Below are 18933 nucleotides of genomic sequence, written 5' to 3' on the forward strand. Positions count from 1 at the left end.
AGAACTTGCATAGACATATGAGGTTAATACATGTTGATAGCCATAATTTAATAAGTCGAAAGCTATAGGATTTTGTGGTGCGCTAGTGCAGTTGAAATTGTTAAATAACAAAATGACACTTAATTACTATATTTTGTTAATTATATTAATATAGCTAGACATAATATATTGATAAATTAAAGAATCTCATAAAAAACATAGCTTATGAATTGAAAGTCAATCATTAGAAAAAATTCAGGTGTATGAACCGAGATTCAAACAATTTTTTTCTTATTATTTTATTTCACTTATTTATATTTTGTCCATATTTTTATTTCTTTAATATTTTTGTTTATAAATTAATTCACTTATTGTTGAAATTAACTAAAGAATTTGTCTTGAGTTAAATATGTGATAAATCAATCTCTGAAGGACGATATTCGTATTTTGTATATTATATTATAGCTCGACTCATCCAATTACAATTTAGTTGAGCATAAAAGTTTATTTTATGGATTTTACAGTGCTAGAAGGCTTTAGGCCATCTCCAATCCACTGCACTATATTCTGCACTACATTGGTGTTACACTAAAATCATCTCCAACCACATTGCACTACATTTTACACTACAATAGAATATTCCAAGAATATTCTTTTTTTTTCAATATTAATATTTCTGTTTTATGTTAATTATTTATAATTAAATATTATAATTTATATATTAAAATTTATATATTTAAATATTTTAATTTATATATTAAAATTTGAATTAATTATTTCATATTAACAAAATAATTATTTGATTTACGTACAATTATTTAATACAAACTATATTTTATTTAATACAAACTATATTTTAATAAAATCAAAATATCATTAAAAAAAATACGTTCATTTGATATTAAATTAATAATACAACCAAAATACAATATTAAATATTCGAATTACTATATTGTTCTCATAAATTCTCAATTGATGTATTTCGTAATTCTTAGCGAGCATCTCTATTTTTCATTTTTTTATAACGACCGAGAAATTCTTGAAATCTTGTATTTTCGTCATTGACCATCATTTCAACGTCTGGAACATGTGCTTCCATTGCATCTTGAATTGGTGCACTAAGGTCACGTTCATCTTCAAGAATCATGTTGTACATGATAATGCAAGCTTTCATAATGTAATGTAAATCATTTTTACGCCAAGACCGTGCTGGAGCTGCCACAATCGCAAATCGAGATTGAAGAACACCAAATGCACGCTCCACATCTTTTCTACATGACTCTTGTTTCATAGCAAAATATTTCTTTTTCGGCCCAAGTGGGTCGCGGATAATTTGCACAATGGTTGCCCATTTTGGGTAGATAACATCGGCTAATTAATAGCCAGTATGATATTTTCCACAAATAGTGTAATGTGCAGGAAGAGCAATGCCTTGAGCCAAATTGGTAAACAAGGTGGATGCCTCCAAAACATTGATGTCATTATTAGAACCAGGCATACCAAAATATGCGTGCCATATCCAAAGATCATAATCGGCCACTGCTTCTAAAATAATTGTTGGAGACCCGCTACGGCCTGTATATTGTCCAGCCCAAGCAGTAGGACAATTTTTCCATTTCCAATGCATCAATCGAGACTTCCCAACATTCCCGGGAAGCCCCGTTGTTTACCAATATGTAATAGTCAAGCAACATCATTGGCATTTGGAGATCGTAAGTACTGGTTTGCAAAAACTTCAACAACTGCTCAGCAAAAGTGTTGTAAGCATTTAATCGCAGTTGACTCTCCTATTTTGATGTATTAATCGGCCGCATCTGCAGGTAAGGCGTATGCTAATAAACGAATTGCAGCTGTTGTTTTTTGATTAGCTGATAGCCCAAGTCGTCCCAACCCATCACTTTGTTGTATAAAGTAGCTATCATGATTCTTGACATCAAGGAATAGATTACGGGACATTCGAAATCGTCGTCGAAACAAACCTTCATGAAATCTTGGATTTTCAGAAAAATAGTCGTTGAACAAATTACGATCCGCTATTTCTCTATCGCGTCGGATTACAACATGACCTGGAATTGATCCTCTTCTCGTGCCTTCGTTAAGTTGTTGATTGATATAGGTGTGCATCATCATATTGCGTGTATGAATATGAGTAACAATTGCTCCAATTTCTTCATCAATGGCTTTAGCATCGTTAACCAAATAATTAGTTATGTCATCTTCATTATCAGACAATGAAGAAGAACCTGAAGAAGAATTCATTTTTTTGGTGGTGTTGTGAATTGTGTTATGATGAAGGTGTAATTGTTACTACTTTATATAAAGTTTGTAAGGACAATATAGATGAGATTTCTTATCTACAAGAATCTACATTTGTAAGGATAAGCTTTTATTTTAATTTATTTTTAGTATGATTTATTTTATTTTATCAATGGCATAGTATCATTTAAATTTATGATACGTACATGCATAGTATAATATTTTTGTATGGATGCATACTTTTGTAAGGATAATATTTTTAGTATCATCTATTTTATTTTAATTTATCAATGCCATAGTATCATTTAAATATTATATATAAGAATAATATATAAAAAATGATAAGATTTTCTTGGATGAGATTTCAAAAAATCTCATCCAAAGGATACCATTTCTTTTTCATATTTCTAAGGATAACTCCGAAATATTATAAATAAATCTATATCTATTTAGAAACATATCCAACACAAACACAATCATATTATTTTGAGAATGATAGACGAAAGTTCAAGAAAGAACTACACTATTGATGAAGATAAGTTCTTATGTCATATTTATTTTGATATTTCGCAGGATCCTACAATAGGTATAAATCAATCGAGAGGTCAACTTTGGTCTCGAGTTGCAGAGAAGTACAACAAAGAAAGAAGAAGTGATTAACATCCTCGTCCTCAAAGATCAATTGAGAAACGCATTGGAAGCATACTCACTTCTGTTGCACATTTGAGAAGATGTGTTCGTCAAATTGAAAATCTCAATCCGAGTGGTGCATCAGAACAAGATATTGTGAGTTATTTATTTTTAAAAATTACAAGTTATTAATAATCAACATTTTGTAATTAATTTTGTATACTTTGATGTAGATGAATCGTGCAAAAATACTGTATGCGCAAGAGAGTAAAGATAACAAAGCATTTCCATTCGATAATGTGTGGAATATTGTTAAGGATTGTGAAAAAATTGCAGGAGACAAAATCCATCCAACCAAGAAATCTAAGACGCGTGCTACTTATCTAGACACATCACAATCTGATACTCCACTAGAAGAATCTCCTCAATCAGGTTCACCTATGTTCTCTACATTTCCTATTAATTTGAGTGATGACAATATCGGTGACAGTTCTGAAAGACCAATTGGAGTGAAAAAGCCAAATCAAAAAAGAAAAGAGATGAAGACATATCTCAAATTCAACGTACAATGGAAGAACAACATCACGAGTTATTGAATTTTTGAAACAAGGAACTGCCGAAAGACAACAAAACTACGATCTTCAAAAGATTAGACTTGAACAAGATGAAAGAAAAATGGATGAAATAATTTTATACAAAGATTTAAGCAAAATTACTGATCCAACTCTGCGTGAGTACATTAAAGCTCAGCAACAAAAAATATTGCAAAAAAGACTTGAAGATGAACGTCGAGAAAATGACAACTTCGGATCTTATTTTGGAGATATTAGAGGATCGGGGTCTGGTTTACCGCATTACTAAAAATCTTTTTTTGACGTAATTTTTTTTATGTTTCGTGATTTTTTGGTTTGTTAGTTGTCGTAGTTTGTTTATTGATTCGTAATTTTTGTTGTTTTGTGTTCGTAATTTGTACAATTTCAACGTATTATTAATTTAATCTGTGTTTTTTTTTAATTTTTATTTTTACACTTAATTAATTTCTAATCAGAATATTAAAAATTTTATAATTAAAATTTCAAAAAAATATTAATTATTTAAATATGAAACACTTATATTAAATTAATCAAATTAAAAACTAAAAAAAATAAAAATAAATAAAAAAAATTGTGGCGCAGCAAAATTGCTGCGCCACATGTGGAGCAGCTTGTAGAGCTGCTCCAATCCAGCGCCAGTTTTGGTGCTGGATTGGAGTGAAAATCATGGCACCACAATGGTGTGGTGACATGATTGGAGATGGTCTTAAACCCATTTTTCCAACATAGTTGAAAGATCATCTACTTTCTTTCTCGTTCCTGCATTCTATTTGCTACCTGCCCAAACTGCTTGTGCTCCTGCATGGTGATTTGTACAACATCATTGCAAGTCTATCCGTTGTTTCTTGGGGAACATTCGTCTGGTATCGGTACTCATATTTTCAACAGCATACTTATTCCGTAAATAATGAATAAAATTATATTACGGAATATGATATTTACATTTTATAAATTATTAAATATACTTAGTTTTGAATTTTTTTGCGTTACAAATAGACAAAATTACCATTAATCTTAGTTTTAAATTTCATTATAAAATGTACACTTCTTGTCATGAATATAAACAATAAAAATATATATAAATTAGCTACACAATTTATATTAATTAAAATGTGAACCTCATGTTAATTAATAGTAAATATATAATATATGTCAGTACTGGGAATGAGTGATATTATAGGAAGTTCTCATGCAAAATGTTACTGCAAATTATGACTCTTGATCTGGTTGGTTAGGTGAGTTTAAAAGAGCGATGTCAGAATCTAGATGTCAACGGGTAATACTGCCTCTGCAGGACATGACCGACGGTAGAAAAAAAAAAAAAAAAGCAAGGCTGGTCTCTAAGAGATATGAGACAACATTAGCAGATAGACACGCATTTCCAGACTTATGAGCCTAACAACATGTCGCATTTACACCCAAATAAGTGTGCTCTGGCCTGTGATGATTATAAGGAACTAAATTACGCCTTGGCTAACAACTATAGTTGTCTAGTGGTAAGCATTTGATCCTAACAATTGTTACCAAAACGAGATCATGAGTCCAAGTCTTCCAATAAACATATTTTTATATTTTTGGGGTGGAATGTTGGGTTAAGCTCGTGCATGAGTGAGAATAGTGCTGAGATGGATGACCTCTTGATATGTTCTTGTACTTCAAGCAATTAACATTGCGCTGCTTGATCTGGTTGTTTAGGTGGCTGTAAAAGAGTGACGTTAGATCTTAACGGTTCATACTGTCTCTGCTAGGGACATGCTGGCTGGTCAAGTGTGCCGTAAAAAATTGACGTTTGATTTTAATGAGTAATACTTTTTTATTGGAGACATGATCAACTATAAAGAAAAATAAGACTGATCTTTAAGAATTTTGTAGAAATGATGCTTTAATTTTGTTTGTTTATTATATATTTTATATTAACAAATATTATATCATCAAATAAATTGTCAAAAACAATTCTATTATTCTTATAAATTTCTACTTGTCATATTATTTAATCATTAGAAATGTACAAATATTCAGAACCTATAATAGAATATTAAAATGTATAAATATTCAAAATTACAGCATTGCTATAGAAGATTAATTGAGAAAAGTAAAGGGAATATGAGTTATTTTTTTGAGTTGGTCTCGTGTGATACTGTCTCACGGATCTTAATATGTGAGACCAGTCAATCCTAACCATATTCATAATAAAAAGTAATACTCTTAGCATAAAAAGTAATATTTTTTTACAAATGACCCAAATAAGAAATCTGTCTCACAAATATGATCCGTGAGACCGTCTCACACAAGTTTTTATCTATTTTTTATTTGACATAAATGAATGCAATTAATAAAAATTATAGTAATAATTCATTAATATGTGTTGAGTGTTAAAAAGTTTGATATTCATGTATGTATCGATGACGTGAAGTTGATGGTATAAATATACAGAGATAAATGATTATTCAACCATCAATTTACAGCTAAATTTCATCCAAGCATACAGAGATAAGGGATTACTCTACCCACGCCAAATATCATCATCTATCACAAACGAAGTGAAAATGTGATCATATACGTGTAATATTCCTGCGAAGCAATCCAGTTTCATGGCTTCCCTGCCTTCAGTTGTGGTTGGCAACACTATGAAACTGGACCCAGATTTCAAGAAACACTCTTCTCCTTCCACTCCATTTGGAAAGGTACGATCTTTCTCTTTTTTGTTTTTCTTTTTTTGTTTATGTCAAACGGGTTGTATCTTTTGATAATGCGTTAGTTGGTTGTCAAATTTATGCTTCTACCTCCGGTGTTCTTCTGTGTAGAAGCAGTACAGCACGAAAGACTTGGAAAAGGATTTTGATGCATTGAGTACTGAGTTCAGAGAATCAATTTCATTGGTTAAAGAAGGTTACGAGAAGCTTGAGTCATCTTCCTACGTCCCGTTGTTGCAAAATTGTATAGACAAGAGTTATGTTTCAGCAGCTGAGTCTATCCATGCCCACATAATAAAATCTGGGTTTTACCAAGAACTGTTCCTCGTTACATTTCTTATAAACGTGTACGCAAAATGCGGGAGGATGGAAAGTGCGCAAAAGGTGTTCGATGACTTGCCGAAAAGGAATGTTGTCTCTTGGACTTCATTGATGTCCGGATATACTCATAATCAACAGCCTCTGCTCGCTGTTGGTGCTTTCAAGAAAATGTTGGAGACTGGAGGGTATCCAACTGCCTATACTCTAGGAATTGTTTTGAGTGCTTGCTCGTATTTGTCTAATATTGATTTGGGGAAGCAGATTCATGGGTATATCATAAAGTATCGAATTGAGGGTGATTCCAGTACCGGGAATGCACTGTGTAGCTTGTATGCCAAATGTGGTAGTTTGTCTATGGCGATCAAGGCTTTTAATTCAATTGAGGAAAAGAATGTGATTTCTTGGACTGCCATTATATCTGCTTGTGGGGAAAATGGCGATTCGGCTATGGGAGTTGATATGTTTGCTCAGATGATTGATGAGGGTGTGGAGCCTAACGAGATCACGTTGACCAGCATATTGAGTTTGTGCTGCACGATGCAGGCTTTGGGCATGGGATCTCAGGTTCATTCAATGAGTATTAAACTTGGATATGAATCTGATTTACACGTTAGGAATTCGATTATGTATTTGTACTTGAAAAATGGCTTCATCAGTGAGGCAAAGAAAGTATTTGATGGAATTAACAAAGTTAACCTAGTCACATGGAATGCCATGATTGCCGGTCACGCAAAAATGACTAGCCTAGCGGAGGATGGCCTTTCAGCCTCCTTCTGGGGAACCGAAGCCCTTAAAATTTTTGATAGAATGAACAAATCTGGCATGAAACCTGATATGTATACTCTCTCAAGTGTATTAACTGTATGTAGCAGTTTGGTGGCATTGGAGCAAGGTGAACAAGTTCACGCTCAATCGATAAAAACAGGATTTTTGTCAGATGTGGTCTTGGGAACAGCCCTAGTTAACATGTATAACAAATGTGGAAGCATTAATGGAGCAACTAAAGCTTTTGTGGAGATGCCGAAAAGAACTTTAATTTCCTGGACATCCATGATCACAACATTTGCACAACATGCACGGTCACAACAGGCGTTGCACCTTTTCGAGGACATGAGATTTGTTGGAGCTAAGCCAAACAAGATCACTTTCGTCGGCGTTCTCTCTGCCTGTAGCCAAGCTGGAATGGTTGACGAGGCGTTAGCCTATTATGATATGATGAGAAATGAGTATAAAATAAACCCTGTGATGGACCATCATGCATGTCTGATTGATATGTTTGTTAGGTTAGGTCGTATTGAAGAAGCATTTGATTTTATCAAGAAAAACAATCTAACTCCCAATGAGTTTCTATGGTCGATTTTGATAGCAGGTTGCAGAAGTCAAGGGAAACCCGAACTGGGCTTTTATGCTGCTGAACAATTACTTGAACTGAAACCAAGAGATTCAGAGAACGTATCACTTACTGTTAAATCTATACATATCAGCAGGCCGATGGAAGGATGTGTCTAGGTTGAGAAAGATGATGAGAGAGGAAAAGGTTGAGAAACTAAATGATTGGAGCTGGATTACCATTCGAAACAAGGTTTACTCGTTCAAGAACGGTGGTAAAAAAAGTCGATCCAATGATGTAACAAACCTTTTGGATGACTTGCTCGATAGAGCAAGACCTCTAGGGTACGAGGTGGATACAAATCCACAAATGGTAGACGAAGAAACCGAAGAAACCACGGTCCAGCCCTCTCATCACAGTGAAAAGTTTGCTGTTGCCTTTGGATTGCTCAACACATCAAATGCAACACAAATTCGAGTTGTTAAGAATATTAGCATGTGTAGGAACTGCCACGATTTTGTAAAAGTCGTCTCAAGATTGACGTCCCGGACTATTATTATTCGAGATAGTAAACGACTTCACAGATTTTTTGATGGAGAGTGTTGTTGTGGAGATTTTGGCGGTCTTGTTTGATACATTCTGCGCCAAAATATTCAATAAGTTGTTACTGTAATCTTGAAGAAATGGTTATATAGGTTATCAAATAGTTGAGCAAATGAGAGGCTTCTGTCCTTGTGGTACATCTCACGGGTTCTGCATATACAATTTGTACTCTAAATTTGCATTCATTACTTATTTCATAGTTTCTTGTATAATTTACTCATTTTAGTTTTTTTACTTTGATTGAAAGAAATATTGATTTGTAAATTTTAGGAAATAAATTGGAACGATGTATATTTTACTTCCGAACAAGCTTAGTAATTATGTTGAAATCAGTCAAAAAATCGTTTAGATTATACAATTATCTTAGCTATCATTCACGTTTCCTCAAAGATAGAATGGAGAGACAAGTATAATATATGAATTTGACGGGTTAAATGATACTTTTTGAATTATCAAAAAAACTAAAAAAAACTTGTGTGAGACGATCTCATTGGTCTATTTTATGAGACAGATGTCTTATTTGAGTCATCTATGAAAAATTATTATTTTTTATGCTAAGATTATTACTTTTATTGTGAATATCAGTATATTTGACATGTCTCACAGATAAAGATTCGTGAGATCGTCTCGCAAGATACTTACTTCCAAAAATTTACTTAATTTAACTTAAAAAAATGGTATAAATATATATATTAAAAAATCCGAAGTTTTGGTCAAATTTATTTATCTTAAATCATGATCTTCGTATTTGCGAAAAATAAATTGATATGAGTAGGATAATATAGGTGATATACGAGTATATACTCAATAATATAAGACGATATTTAGTTAATGAGAAAATCATATTTTGAAATCAAAATTTATAGAACAATATATATATATATATATATATATATATATATATATATATATATATATATATATATTAAAAAAAATAAGAAAGGATAAAGTTTGCAAGAAAGCAATCATAAATTTTAGGTATGCCAAACTTGCCGACTAATCAACATCATATCGCCACAAAAAATTTTCCAAAACATTTCTCCTTGTTTGTCGGACTTTTCGATTGAAATATTATTTTGGGTGTCAAAAAGCCAATGGACTTGTCCACATTATCAAGTTAAATTAATAACAAGCTAGAACTCATCAAAACATATAATAAAAGTAAGTATATTTTTTTTGAGAAGTTTAATGACAAGGGGTGACTTGATTAATAATTATAATAAAAAATAATATTTTTAACATAAAAAATAATATTTTCATGAGTTAAGTCAAGTCAGAGATTTGTCTCACAAAATTGACTAATGAGATAGTCTCACAAGAATTTTTATAAACATTCATTTATATTAATATACTTTATATACATGTTGAAACACGTGTTATATGTGCAATCGGTGATGATAAGTAGTCTAAAAATTTATACAGCATGCACTAAATAATAACGATTGTGCGTTTTCATGTCTAAAAAATTAAATTAATGATAAGTTTAAGACACATAACATAGATTCAATAGTGAAATTTATTTTTATTTGGGTGATATATTAGATGTGTGATGGTTTAATTTTCATATAAAATTCACCAATGTTTAATAAAATTTGTAATATATTTATGAAAAAATTAAATTTAATTAATATACAGATTATGACATAGTCTAGTTTTTTTTTAAGCTAACATAGTCTATAGTTAATACACACAATGTGGGTGCTAATGTGTGTATATCCGTATGAAAATCAGTATTAAAATATAGAGTAGGTCTCATGTGAGACCGTCTCACGGATCTTAATCTGTGAGACGGGTCAACCCTACCCATATTCACAATAAAAAGTAATACTTTTAGCATAAAAGGTAATACTTTTTCATGGATGACCCAAATAAGAGATCCGTCTCACAAATATGACCCGTGAGACCGTCTCACACAATTTTTTGCCTAAAATATGATATAATCCACTTATTGACTCTTTTTCAATCGGTTGTTACTCTTTTCTCATAGAATATGTCTCTTGCGAGACAGTTTCACGTATCTTTATCTGTGAGACGGGTCAACCCTATCGATATTTACAATAAAAAGTATACTCTTAACATAAAAAACAATATTTTTCATGAATGACCCAAATAAGAGATCTGTCTTATAAAATACGACTCGTGAGACTGTCTCACACGAGTTTTTGCTTTTCCCATATATGAATATAATTATTATTACTGTGTTAATCTTCAAAAAGCAAATTAAAACTAACCAATATAAATAAAATTTTCCAATAAATAGATAAATCTCATGAACAATATCCTCTCCCAACTAACTTCAACCTCAACTTCTTAGGACAGGATTGTTATATTGGAATAAGATAAGGTATAAATAAAATTAACGTTTGAATGAAATAAGAATAAGAATAAAATGATGAGTGGGTTTCATGTGAGACCGTCTCACGGATCTTAATCTGTGAGACGAGTCAACCCTACCCATATTCACAATAAAATATAATACTCTTAGCATAAAAAGTAATACTTATTAATTGATGACCCAAATAAGATATATGTCTCACAAATACGACCCGTGAGACCGTCTCAAACAAGTTTTTGTCTAAAATGATAGGTTTTTTTCGTTCAAACAATTGATATCGAAAAACAGAAACATATGAATGTAATGAAATTATTTTAAGTTTTTAAATAATTTCTTAATTACAAAATACTCAAAAATATTTATTATTGTTATTAAAAATAATAAATTATAAATATTGATACTCTGTTAATTATTATAAAATTATTGTTATCATCGAACTAATATAAATGTTTATCTTAATTTATAAATAGCATTTTATTTATTAAATAATTGTCATTTACACAAAATATTATAATAATTATTATTTAATAATTAATTTTTATTATATATTTTTATATTATTATTATGTGCTTTTTAAGTTATCATTATTATTATTATTATTATTAAATATTATTACTGTTATTATTATTATGAAGATATATATTTAGAATAGTTATGATAAATAACAATAACATTTTACAAATATAAAAAACAAAAAATGAACATTCTTATTAAAAATAGATGGAATGGACTATTCTTATGAATATGAGAATGACCGTTCCAATGTCATACCAATTATATATATAATTCTACCAAATATGTATTAATGATAAATCTCAAAAATTAAATGTATTTATATAAAATTTCAAAAATATTCATCGAAGACAATAAAGTAGACATGTTATATAAATGAAAAACCAATATATAGATAATAAGATGATATTTGACTCTAATTATTTGTAGAAATGAGTCAAACATTAGATGAAAATAGGAACAAATAATAACATAATATTTTATCATTCGTATCAAACGATTTCTTTATGTATACATTTTTTTACGTATATTTTAAAAAATAAATTTATCTACTAGTTAAAAAAGAGACTTGATTACATTTCGTTCTAGACAATTTTAACACTAGTTAACATCAGCTATTAAGCACTAGCTATTGTACATACGCATCGCGTGTGTGTACAATTTTTTTATAAATATCGAGAAATTGAAGTGAAATTTGATAAATTATCGAAAGGGTAAAGTACTATTTGAATTGTTGTAATAAAAAAAAAATAAAAAGTAAAAGTATTTGTTGAAATAAAAAAAAAAATGTAATATTGGTATGAGCAAAATGAGAAGACTAAAAAACAACAGATCAAACACTGCTTTTGTCTCTGTCATAGAGATTTTAATAATAGGAATAGATAATAGATGGGTTCTAGTCCCTAATACGCCACCCTGCGCGCGGCCCAAAAGTGCGGCTGAGCCGCCGATCGTCCACTCAAACTTCAGCCCACTGCCATCCTTCCATTTGGAATTACTAAAAATTATCACAAGAATAACAGTAGGAGAATTTTCTTTCTGCCAAAAAGGTAGCAATATTAAACCATTTTCCACTCATTGCTGAATGGAGGTCAAGTATCAATCGCCATCTCCATTTTGAACTGCTTTACTTTATTTTTTAATCCTTTCTTTACGGAACCCACTTTGGGAATTCGATTTATATTTCTGGGAATTGGTATAAAGTCATCGAAGACCCAAAGCGTAAGCGGCTAGTTTTCTTGCGGCCTATCCAAGAACGTATGTTTTCTTATTGAGAAATCGATGGCGAAAACATAGAGTGATTGAAGAAGGTGAAAAAATGGTTATTTGAGAAATCGATGGTGAAAACACGGTGATTGAAGAAGGTGAAAAAATGGTGATAAGAAAAGTTGGGAAGTATGAGGTGGGGAGGACAATTGGAGAAGGAACATTTGCAAAAGTGAAGTTTGCTCAGAATACAGAGACCGGAGAAAGTGTGGCCATGAAAGTGCTCGATCGCTCCACCATCATCAAACACAAGATGGTTGATCAGGTCGGTTTTTTTTACACTTCGGGATATTTTTATTTTTTATGTTTTGTCGAAATTGGTTTGGTTGGAGTCTGGAAGGAACAGGGTGCTTTCAAGTTTCTTCGTTTGTTTGTGTTTTTTTAGTTTTTGTTGAGGTTTTATGGAGTTTGGGACTCGAGAGAAAGGAATTGTCGCAGTGTTGCATTGAGCTAAATGGAGGAGAAGTTTTAGCAGAATTAGTGTTTCTTTCATTGTTTATGATTCCTTTCTGGTTATCTTTTGTTTCCGTATATCAAATTGCCGAGGGTTGAGAATTTCTTATTTGAATTTGGAGTGTTAACCTGGAAATTTGGTGAGAATTTCGTGACTTGGAGATTTTCAGAATTCTAGTCAAAGTTGCCCGTAGGTTTGATGTCCACAAGTTAGTACACACCTGGACTCTAAATAGAATTTAGTGCTCAGACTGGAGTTATGCTATGTTTGCTTTGGATGCCCCTAAAGATTTTGCAGTTAGCTGATCTAAAATTTATGATTAACCAGATTGTCGTTATCGTCTTGCAGATAAAGAGAGAGATATCTATAATGAAGCGAGTTAGACATCCACATATTGTTCGATTACACGAGGCATGGCTTAAATTCAAGAGTATAAGTTTTAAGTTGTTTTGCAATAAGATTGGAAAGAGAATCTTTTAGGTTCTTCTTTTGGATAGTTTTTCGCTGATTGGTTAAGCTGACTTCCTGGAATTCTGTTCCTATTAGGTCATAGCCAGCCGCACAAAGATTTACATCATATTGGAATTTATCACTGGTGGTGAATTGTTTGATAAAATTGTGAGTCCATTCACTTTGAGAGCAATTGCTTCTGGAACATTATGTGGTCTTGTGATAATTTTATACAAAATGATCTAGGTTCACCATGGGCGACTCAGTGAATCTGAGTCTCTAAGATACTTCCAGCAGCTCATTGATGGCGTGGATTTTTGCCACAGCAAGGGAGTCTATCACAGAGACTTAAAGGTGTTCTTGGACATGTATAAAAGAAACCTTAGAGTTACTCATTGAACTGAGAATTCACTTCCGTGTTACTTGCATTGCAGCCTGAAAATCTATTACTAGATTCACAAGGAAATCTTAAAATCTCTGATTTTGGGCTCAGCGCAATACCTGCAGAAGTGAGATCTTTGCTAATTATTATCTGTAAATGAGCAAAGATGAACACATGAAAATGATATAAATGGTGCTGATGACAATATTTTGTCGCAGGGAGTCGACCTTCTTCGGACAACCTGCGGTACTCCTAATTATGTTGCGCCAGAGGTTAATGGTTGAGATTTTTGTCTGATTCAATTAACTATCATATTTCGAGATTCGTTTATGTTCTATTTGGTTCTTGTGTTGCAGGTTCTTAGTCATAAGGGTTATAACGGTGCTTGTGCGGATACATGGTCATGTGGTGTGGTCTTATATGTTCTGATGGCGGGGTATCTTCCATTTGATGAGATCGATCTTACAACACTTTATGGCAAGGTATTTAGCCATAATGTTATCACGTCTATATAGATTACTCTTATTGTGTGGAGGAATAATTATAAAAAAGATACCATGCATGACATGAGGGGGGCTTTGAATATTTGGTGTGTGTAGGAATAGTAATGCCTCATGCTCTATTTCTATTATAACTTTTCTAAATACTTTATTCAGATCGAGAAAGCAGAGTTTTCTTGTCCATCCTGGTTCCCACTTGGAGCGAAGTCCTTGATCCATCGAATTTTAGACCCGAATCCTGAAACAGTGAGTTTTTTCTGCTTTCTAAGTTATATCTATTTATCACAGTACATCAAGCTGAGTTCTGGGGTTAAGATTCTTTATGTCCCTTGGTTATTCATTCTTAATTCGATGTCCTTTTCTTGATAAATACTCATGTTGTTAATTATATGAGATCCATATGCAACTTCACATGTCACCTATCGAGGTGTTACAATTGCTTTTGTTTATCATTTTGCTGGACTGAGACTTACAGTAGGAAGATGAGATTAGAAAATAAAATATGGTTGCAAAGATTCTTACACTTGAACTTGTGTATTTCCACATGTTTATAAAGCTACCGAGCTTTTCTAAACATGAAGTACTTATCACGAACCAAATTTAAGTGTTTGTTCACCCATAACCATGAATATGTGCTTTGTTCTTTGTACATTTGAAGAAAGTATGTTTGGGCAGCATTAATATCTTCATTTCCTTGTATGAATAATTTTGTGCAGCGCATTCAAATTGAAGAGATCCGAAATGATGAGTGGTTCAAAAGGAATTATATTCCGGTCAAACTTCCTGAAATTGAAGACATTGATTTAGATGATGTTGATGCGGCTTTTGATGATCCAGAGGTTAGTGGTTCTTTAAGTTGCTGTCACTTCGTATCTGATAATTGCAGGAAATCATTAGAAATGCTACAGCTGTATGCAAATTTAATGTTGGCTGTTGAGAAGCATGTTAGGCTTTGGCTGCTTTTTTTTGTTGTAGATATTTATTTTAAAACACTAAAATTTCTCCTTATGATGATACTTGTTTACAATTTATAGGCTTATATGATAAAATATGCTCTAGAAGGGTTATATACGGTAGCCTGTTTAGAATGAAAGGAGTGACCAGTTATACAATGGTTATTTGTCTTCTTCGTGTGAATGGATGGGACAGATCCCTTATTCTCTGTTAGTCCAGCATTAAATGTTATTATGTTAGATTCATGAGTGTTCTGCTAAATATAACAAACAGTTTTCCATATAAGAACTGATCTTGATTTTAGTTACAAGTACAATTACAAGGTTTTGATTTGTCCGTTCATGTCACATAACCCACAAAACAACACAGTTATTGTAGTATTCTTAAGCTTGACCAAGTTGGCATGATTCATAGTTTGTATAAGTTACTTAAAAGGTTTCGTAAGTACCCATCCATTTTTTATGATTGATTAGTAAACATCTTTTTGTAAGTTCAAAGAGTGAAGAAATACTTTTCCTAGTTTAAATAAAACTCCATGTAACAAAAGATTTATCCAGTTTGCACAATGAGGGCGGAAAGTTTTGTCACTGCACATAAAACATGTGAAAAGGACCCGAGGTGATTGTTGATGTGTGATTTATTGAATGATATTTTGAAGTCGTGGCTTTCTATTTGCACCAGACATGATGATCCTTCTATGAATGTATAGAGTTTTGCTTAGTAAAAAGCACTAGTGATATTGTCTTTGATATTTCTGTCTGTTTTATTTATTTCTCAAGAGCGGCAACATGTTGTTCTGTAGGAAGAATTGCCTACTGAGCAACAAAGTCATGAGGATATGGGGCCTCTTACTCTCAATGCATTTGATATGATTATTCTGTCGCAAGGATTAAACTTGGCATCATTGTTTGACCGCAGGAAGGTAAAATATTTGACAGTGTATGGTTGTCCTTTCTACTAGTTTCAACGCCAAAATTTTGTGAGAGATTTTCAAATGTTTTCCAAATTTGTTAGGTATTGTTGTTTTTTGAGTTCCTGAAGAAGATTTATGCCATAAATTAAATAACATATTGTGAAACCAAACATGCTATCATTAGAGTTATCATGATATATTTATTCCAAAGTATTTTCACTTATATGAAGAGATGGCGATCATGTTTAAACTCTAGAAAACAGACTATTATTTATCATAGTTTCCAAGTTAAACTGCATTTCTTGAAATGCTTCTTTTCAAGTACAATGTGCGTTTTTCAGCAACACAGAGGAAAATCCAAAAGAAAGTGCAGCAATTTGTTTTGTATTTTAATGCAGTTATGTTTCACTTTGGAGCACAATTGTTTTCTGCAAGTTTTACCATTCTGTATTCACTAAATATGTCAGTATTGTTATACCTTTTCATATCTTGTTTGCTTTGATCAGGAGTCACTGCAGCATCAGACTCGATTTGTTTCGCAAAAAGAGGCTAAGGTTGTTTTGTCAAGCATGGAAGTCGTTGCACAATCAATGGGCTTTAAGACACATATACGCAACTATAAGGTATATCTACTAAGTGTCACATTGTTACTTTCATATTTTTTCCCCTAAAAAAATCCATTCCTTGCTTTCGTGGATCGATTGAACTTCAAACTGTTCTATTTTAGATGAGAGTAGAAGGCCTTTCTGCAAACAGGACCTCACATTTCTCCGCAATTATGGAGGTAAGGTTATTCATTCTCATCACTTGACCACCATGGGGAGTCTCTCTTTTCTTGAATCTCTTGAAAGCCAATTTGCATGTGCTCCTTCTACACGGTTTGAAAAAATTCCTGTATTCTGTCGTTTTTCTTGATCTCTTCAACGAACTTAACATTTTCACGATGAAAATTTTCTGGAATCAGATCGTTCGAATTTCAAAGTCAGATATTCTATGTTTTCTATAGGAGGTCCATGTACGCAGGTTGTTTTCCTAATATATTTTGTTTCACCGTGTAAATTTTCGTAGATATTTCAAATAGCTCCCACATTTATCATGGTTGACATTCAGAAAGCTGCCGGAGAAGCTGATGAATATCTCAAGGTGCTGCTATTTGCTCATCTCATGCATTCATAACTTGCTTTTTTTTATGGATAGCAGAAAACAATGAAAAACAAGTAACTTTTTGTTCTGCAGTTTTACAAGAAATTCTGCGGCAATCTCGATGATATTATCTGGACTCTACCAGATGAAACATGCAAATCAAGGAGTACTCAGACAAAGAGTCGACGAAAATCTTGATATTTGTGGTCTGCATTTTTTCTGTTTTCGAGCAACTTCATTCGTTTTGTTGTAGAGGCACTGAGTTGTTGATACTGTTTTCTTTATTCTGCATTATTATTATTATTATTATTATTATTATTATTATTATAAACTAATAATATTTTGAATTTTACAATTAAAATTTATTAATCCATTGATAAACTAATGATTTATTATTTCTACTTGTAGATTTATGGTTTAATCGATATATGGGATTTTTTTAAATAATTTTTGTTTAAAAATATTATAATAAAATGGGAGGGGCCGGGGTTTGAATTTCAATTATAAAATTTAAATTTAATTGATTTTTAAAATTTTAAATTATCATTATTATTGTTAATTTATTTTATATGATTTGTTTATCAATATTATTTGTTATAATGGCAGGGTGCGTTGTTTAGCACCCATGATACCGCGGTTTATTATAATATTTTTTTAAGAAAACTTATTTGATATTTTGAAAAAAAAATATTATTTTATGTATTATTTATTTTAAAAAATATAATCGATTAAGAGGTCATATGTTTATTAATTTGATTTGATTAAATACAAATAATTTTATGGGCAGGTTAAAATAATTGGTGGAAATAATTATCTATTAACCAAAATATTAAACAGGAGAAATTATTAATGTAATGGATATTTCTCAATAAGTGAAAAAATAATATACAAAGTGTAAAGTCATGTGCTAATAGATCAACTAAAAATGGTAACATGCGCCCATTTTTTAAAAAGAAGTAATCAAATTACCAATAATATTCCATCAATTTCTATGAAGTAGATATGAAATAGAGTGAGTCTCATGTGAGACCGTCTCGTAATACTCTTAACATAAAAAGTTATATTTTTTCATGGGTGATCCAAACAAGAGATCCGTATCACAAATACAACCCATGAAACCGTCTCACATAAATTTTTGCCTATGAAATATTGTTGACATTTGAAAAGTCAATTTCATAAATTCTATATGCAAATCTGAGAGAAAAAAATTGAGATGAATTATAGTTAGATGGAAATTTTAAGATAATTATTATTAATTTATAAAATGAAATGATTTTTAAATTTAAGAAATATGATATCCAATAATTTTTAAAAAATACCTCTAATTATTTTATCGTCTTCAAGTTAAGTCATCATCAAGAAAATAACTATTTATATAACGAAGTGTTTACCATTTTATCAAATGTTAATCTATAAATATAAAACCAAGCAAGTCTGCCCGGAAAAATCTTCAATTTTTTCCGCTCAAAAAAGTAATTTAAATATAATATTTATAATTACACATTAAAAAAGCTGAAAATATAACTCATTTATTTTTTCTTTCACATTATTTAAATATTATTAAAAACAAATTCTTTGATGTGGTGCCTGATATCCGTTCGATTTGTGCAAACACTGT

At 31.5% G+C, this 18933-nt stretch overlaps 2 protein-coding genes and 1 pseudogene across 3 annotated transcripts; 2 read left to right on the top strand and 1 right to left on the bottom strand.

The window, feature by feature from the left end:
• Window positions 1-970: 970 nt before the first annotated feature.
• Window positions 971-2238, bottom strand: LOC140831927 (uncharacterized; annotated as a pseudogene).
• A 3665-nt stretch (window positions 2239-5903) lies between these two features.
• LOC140832796 (putative pentatricopeptide repeat-containing protein At5g52630) lies at window positions 5904-8637 on the top strand. Its single transcript, XM_073196993.1, is given in 3 exon segments — window positions 5904-6142; window positions 6263-7921; window positions 7923-8637. Coding segments are annotated over 3 exon segments (2265 nt in total). The 5' UTR covers window positions 5904-6049; the 3' UTR covers window positions 8436-8637.
• Window positions 8638-12125: 3488 nt separating this feature from the next.
• LOC140832798 (CBL-interacting serine/threonine-protein kinase 8-like) lies at window positions 12126-17646 on the top strand. Of its 2 annotated transcripts, XM_073196997.1 has the most exons (14): window positions 12127-12784; window positions 13322-13384; window positions 13520-13591; window positions 13670-13777; window positions 13858-13932; window positions 14024-14077; window positions 14162-14287; window positions 14462-14551; window positions 15022-15144; window positions 16062-16181; window positions 16679-16795; window positions 16900-16956; window positions 17241-17315; window positions 17409-17646. In XM_073196997.1, the coding sequence occupies exons 1-14, from the start codon at window positions 12626-12628 to the stop codon at window positions 17511-17513; spliced, it is 1344 nt and encodes a 447-aa protein (XP_073053098.1). In that variant the 5' UTR covers window positions 12127-12625; the 3' UTR covers window positions 17514-17646. The 2 variants fall into 2 exon arrangements, with proteins under 2 accessions (XP_073053099.1, XP_073053098.1); XM_073196998.1 differs by lacking the exons at window positions 13322-13384; window positions 13520-13591 and having other exon boundaries at window positions 12126-12784.
• Window positions 17647-18933: the final 1287 nt, after the last annotated feature.

Source organism: Primulina eburnea, chromosome 5 (assembly GCF_022965805.1).
Source record: "Primulina eburnea isolate SZY01 chromosome 5, ASM2296580v1, whole genome shotgun sequence".
NCBI lineage: Eukaryota > Viridiplantae > Streptophyta > Magnoliopsida > Lamiales > Gesneriaceae > Primulina > Primulina eburnea.

Bases quoted from the DNA above. Each gene is read 5' to 3' on its own strand.
- LOC140832798 (XM_073196997.1), top strand. From the start codon at position 12,626: ATGGTGATAAGAAAAGTTGGGAAGTATGAGGTGGGGAGGACAATTGGA. The intron at 13,933-14,023 runs GTGAGATCTTTG...ATTTTGTCGCAG, and splicing joins TCAGCGCAATACCTGCAGAA to GGAGTCGACCTTCTTCGGAC. The intron at 16,796-16,899 runs GTATATCTACTA...GTTCTATTTTAG, and splicing joins CACATATACGCAACTATAAG to ATGAGAGTAGAAGGCCTTTC.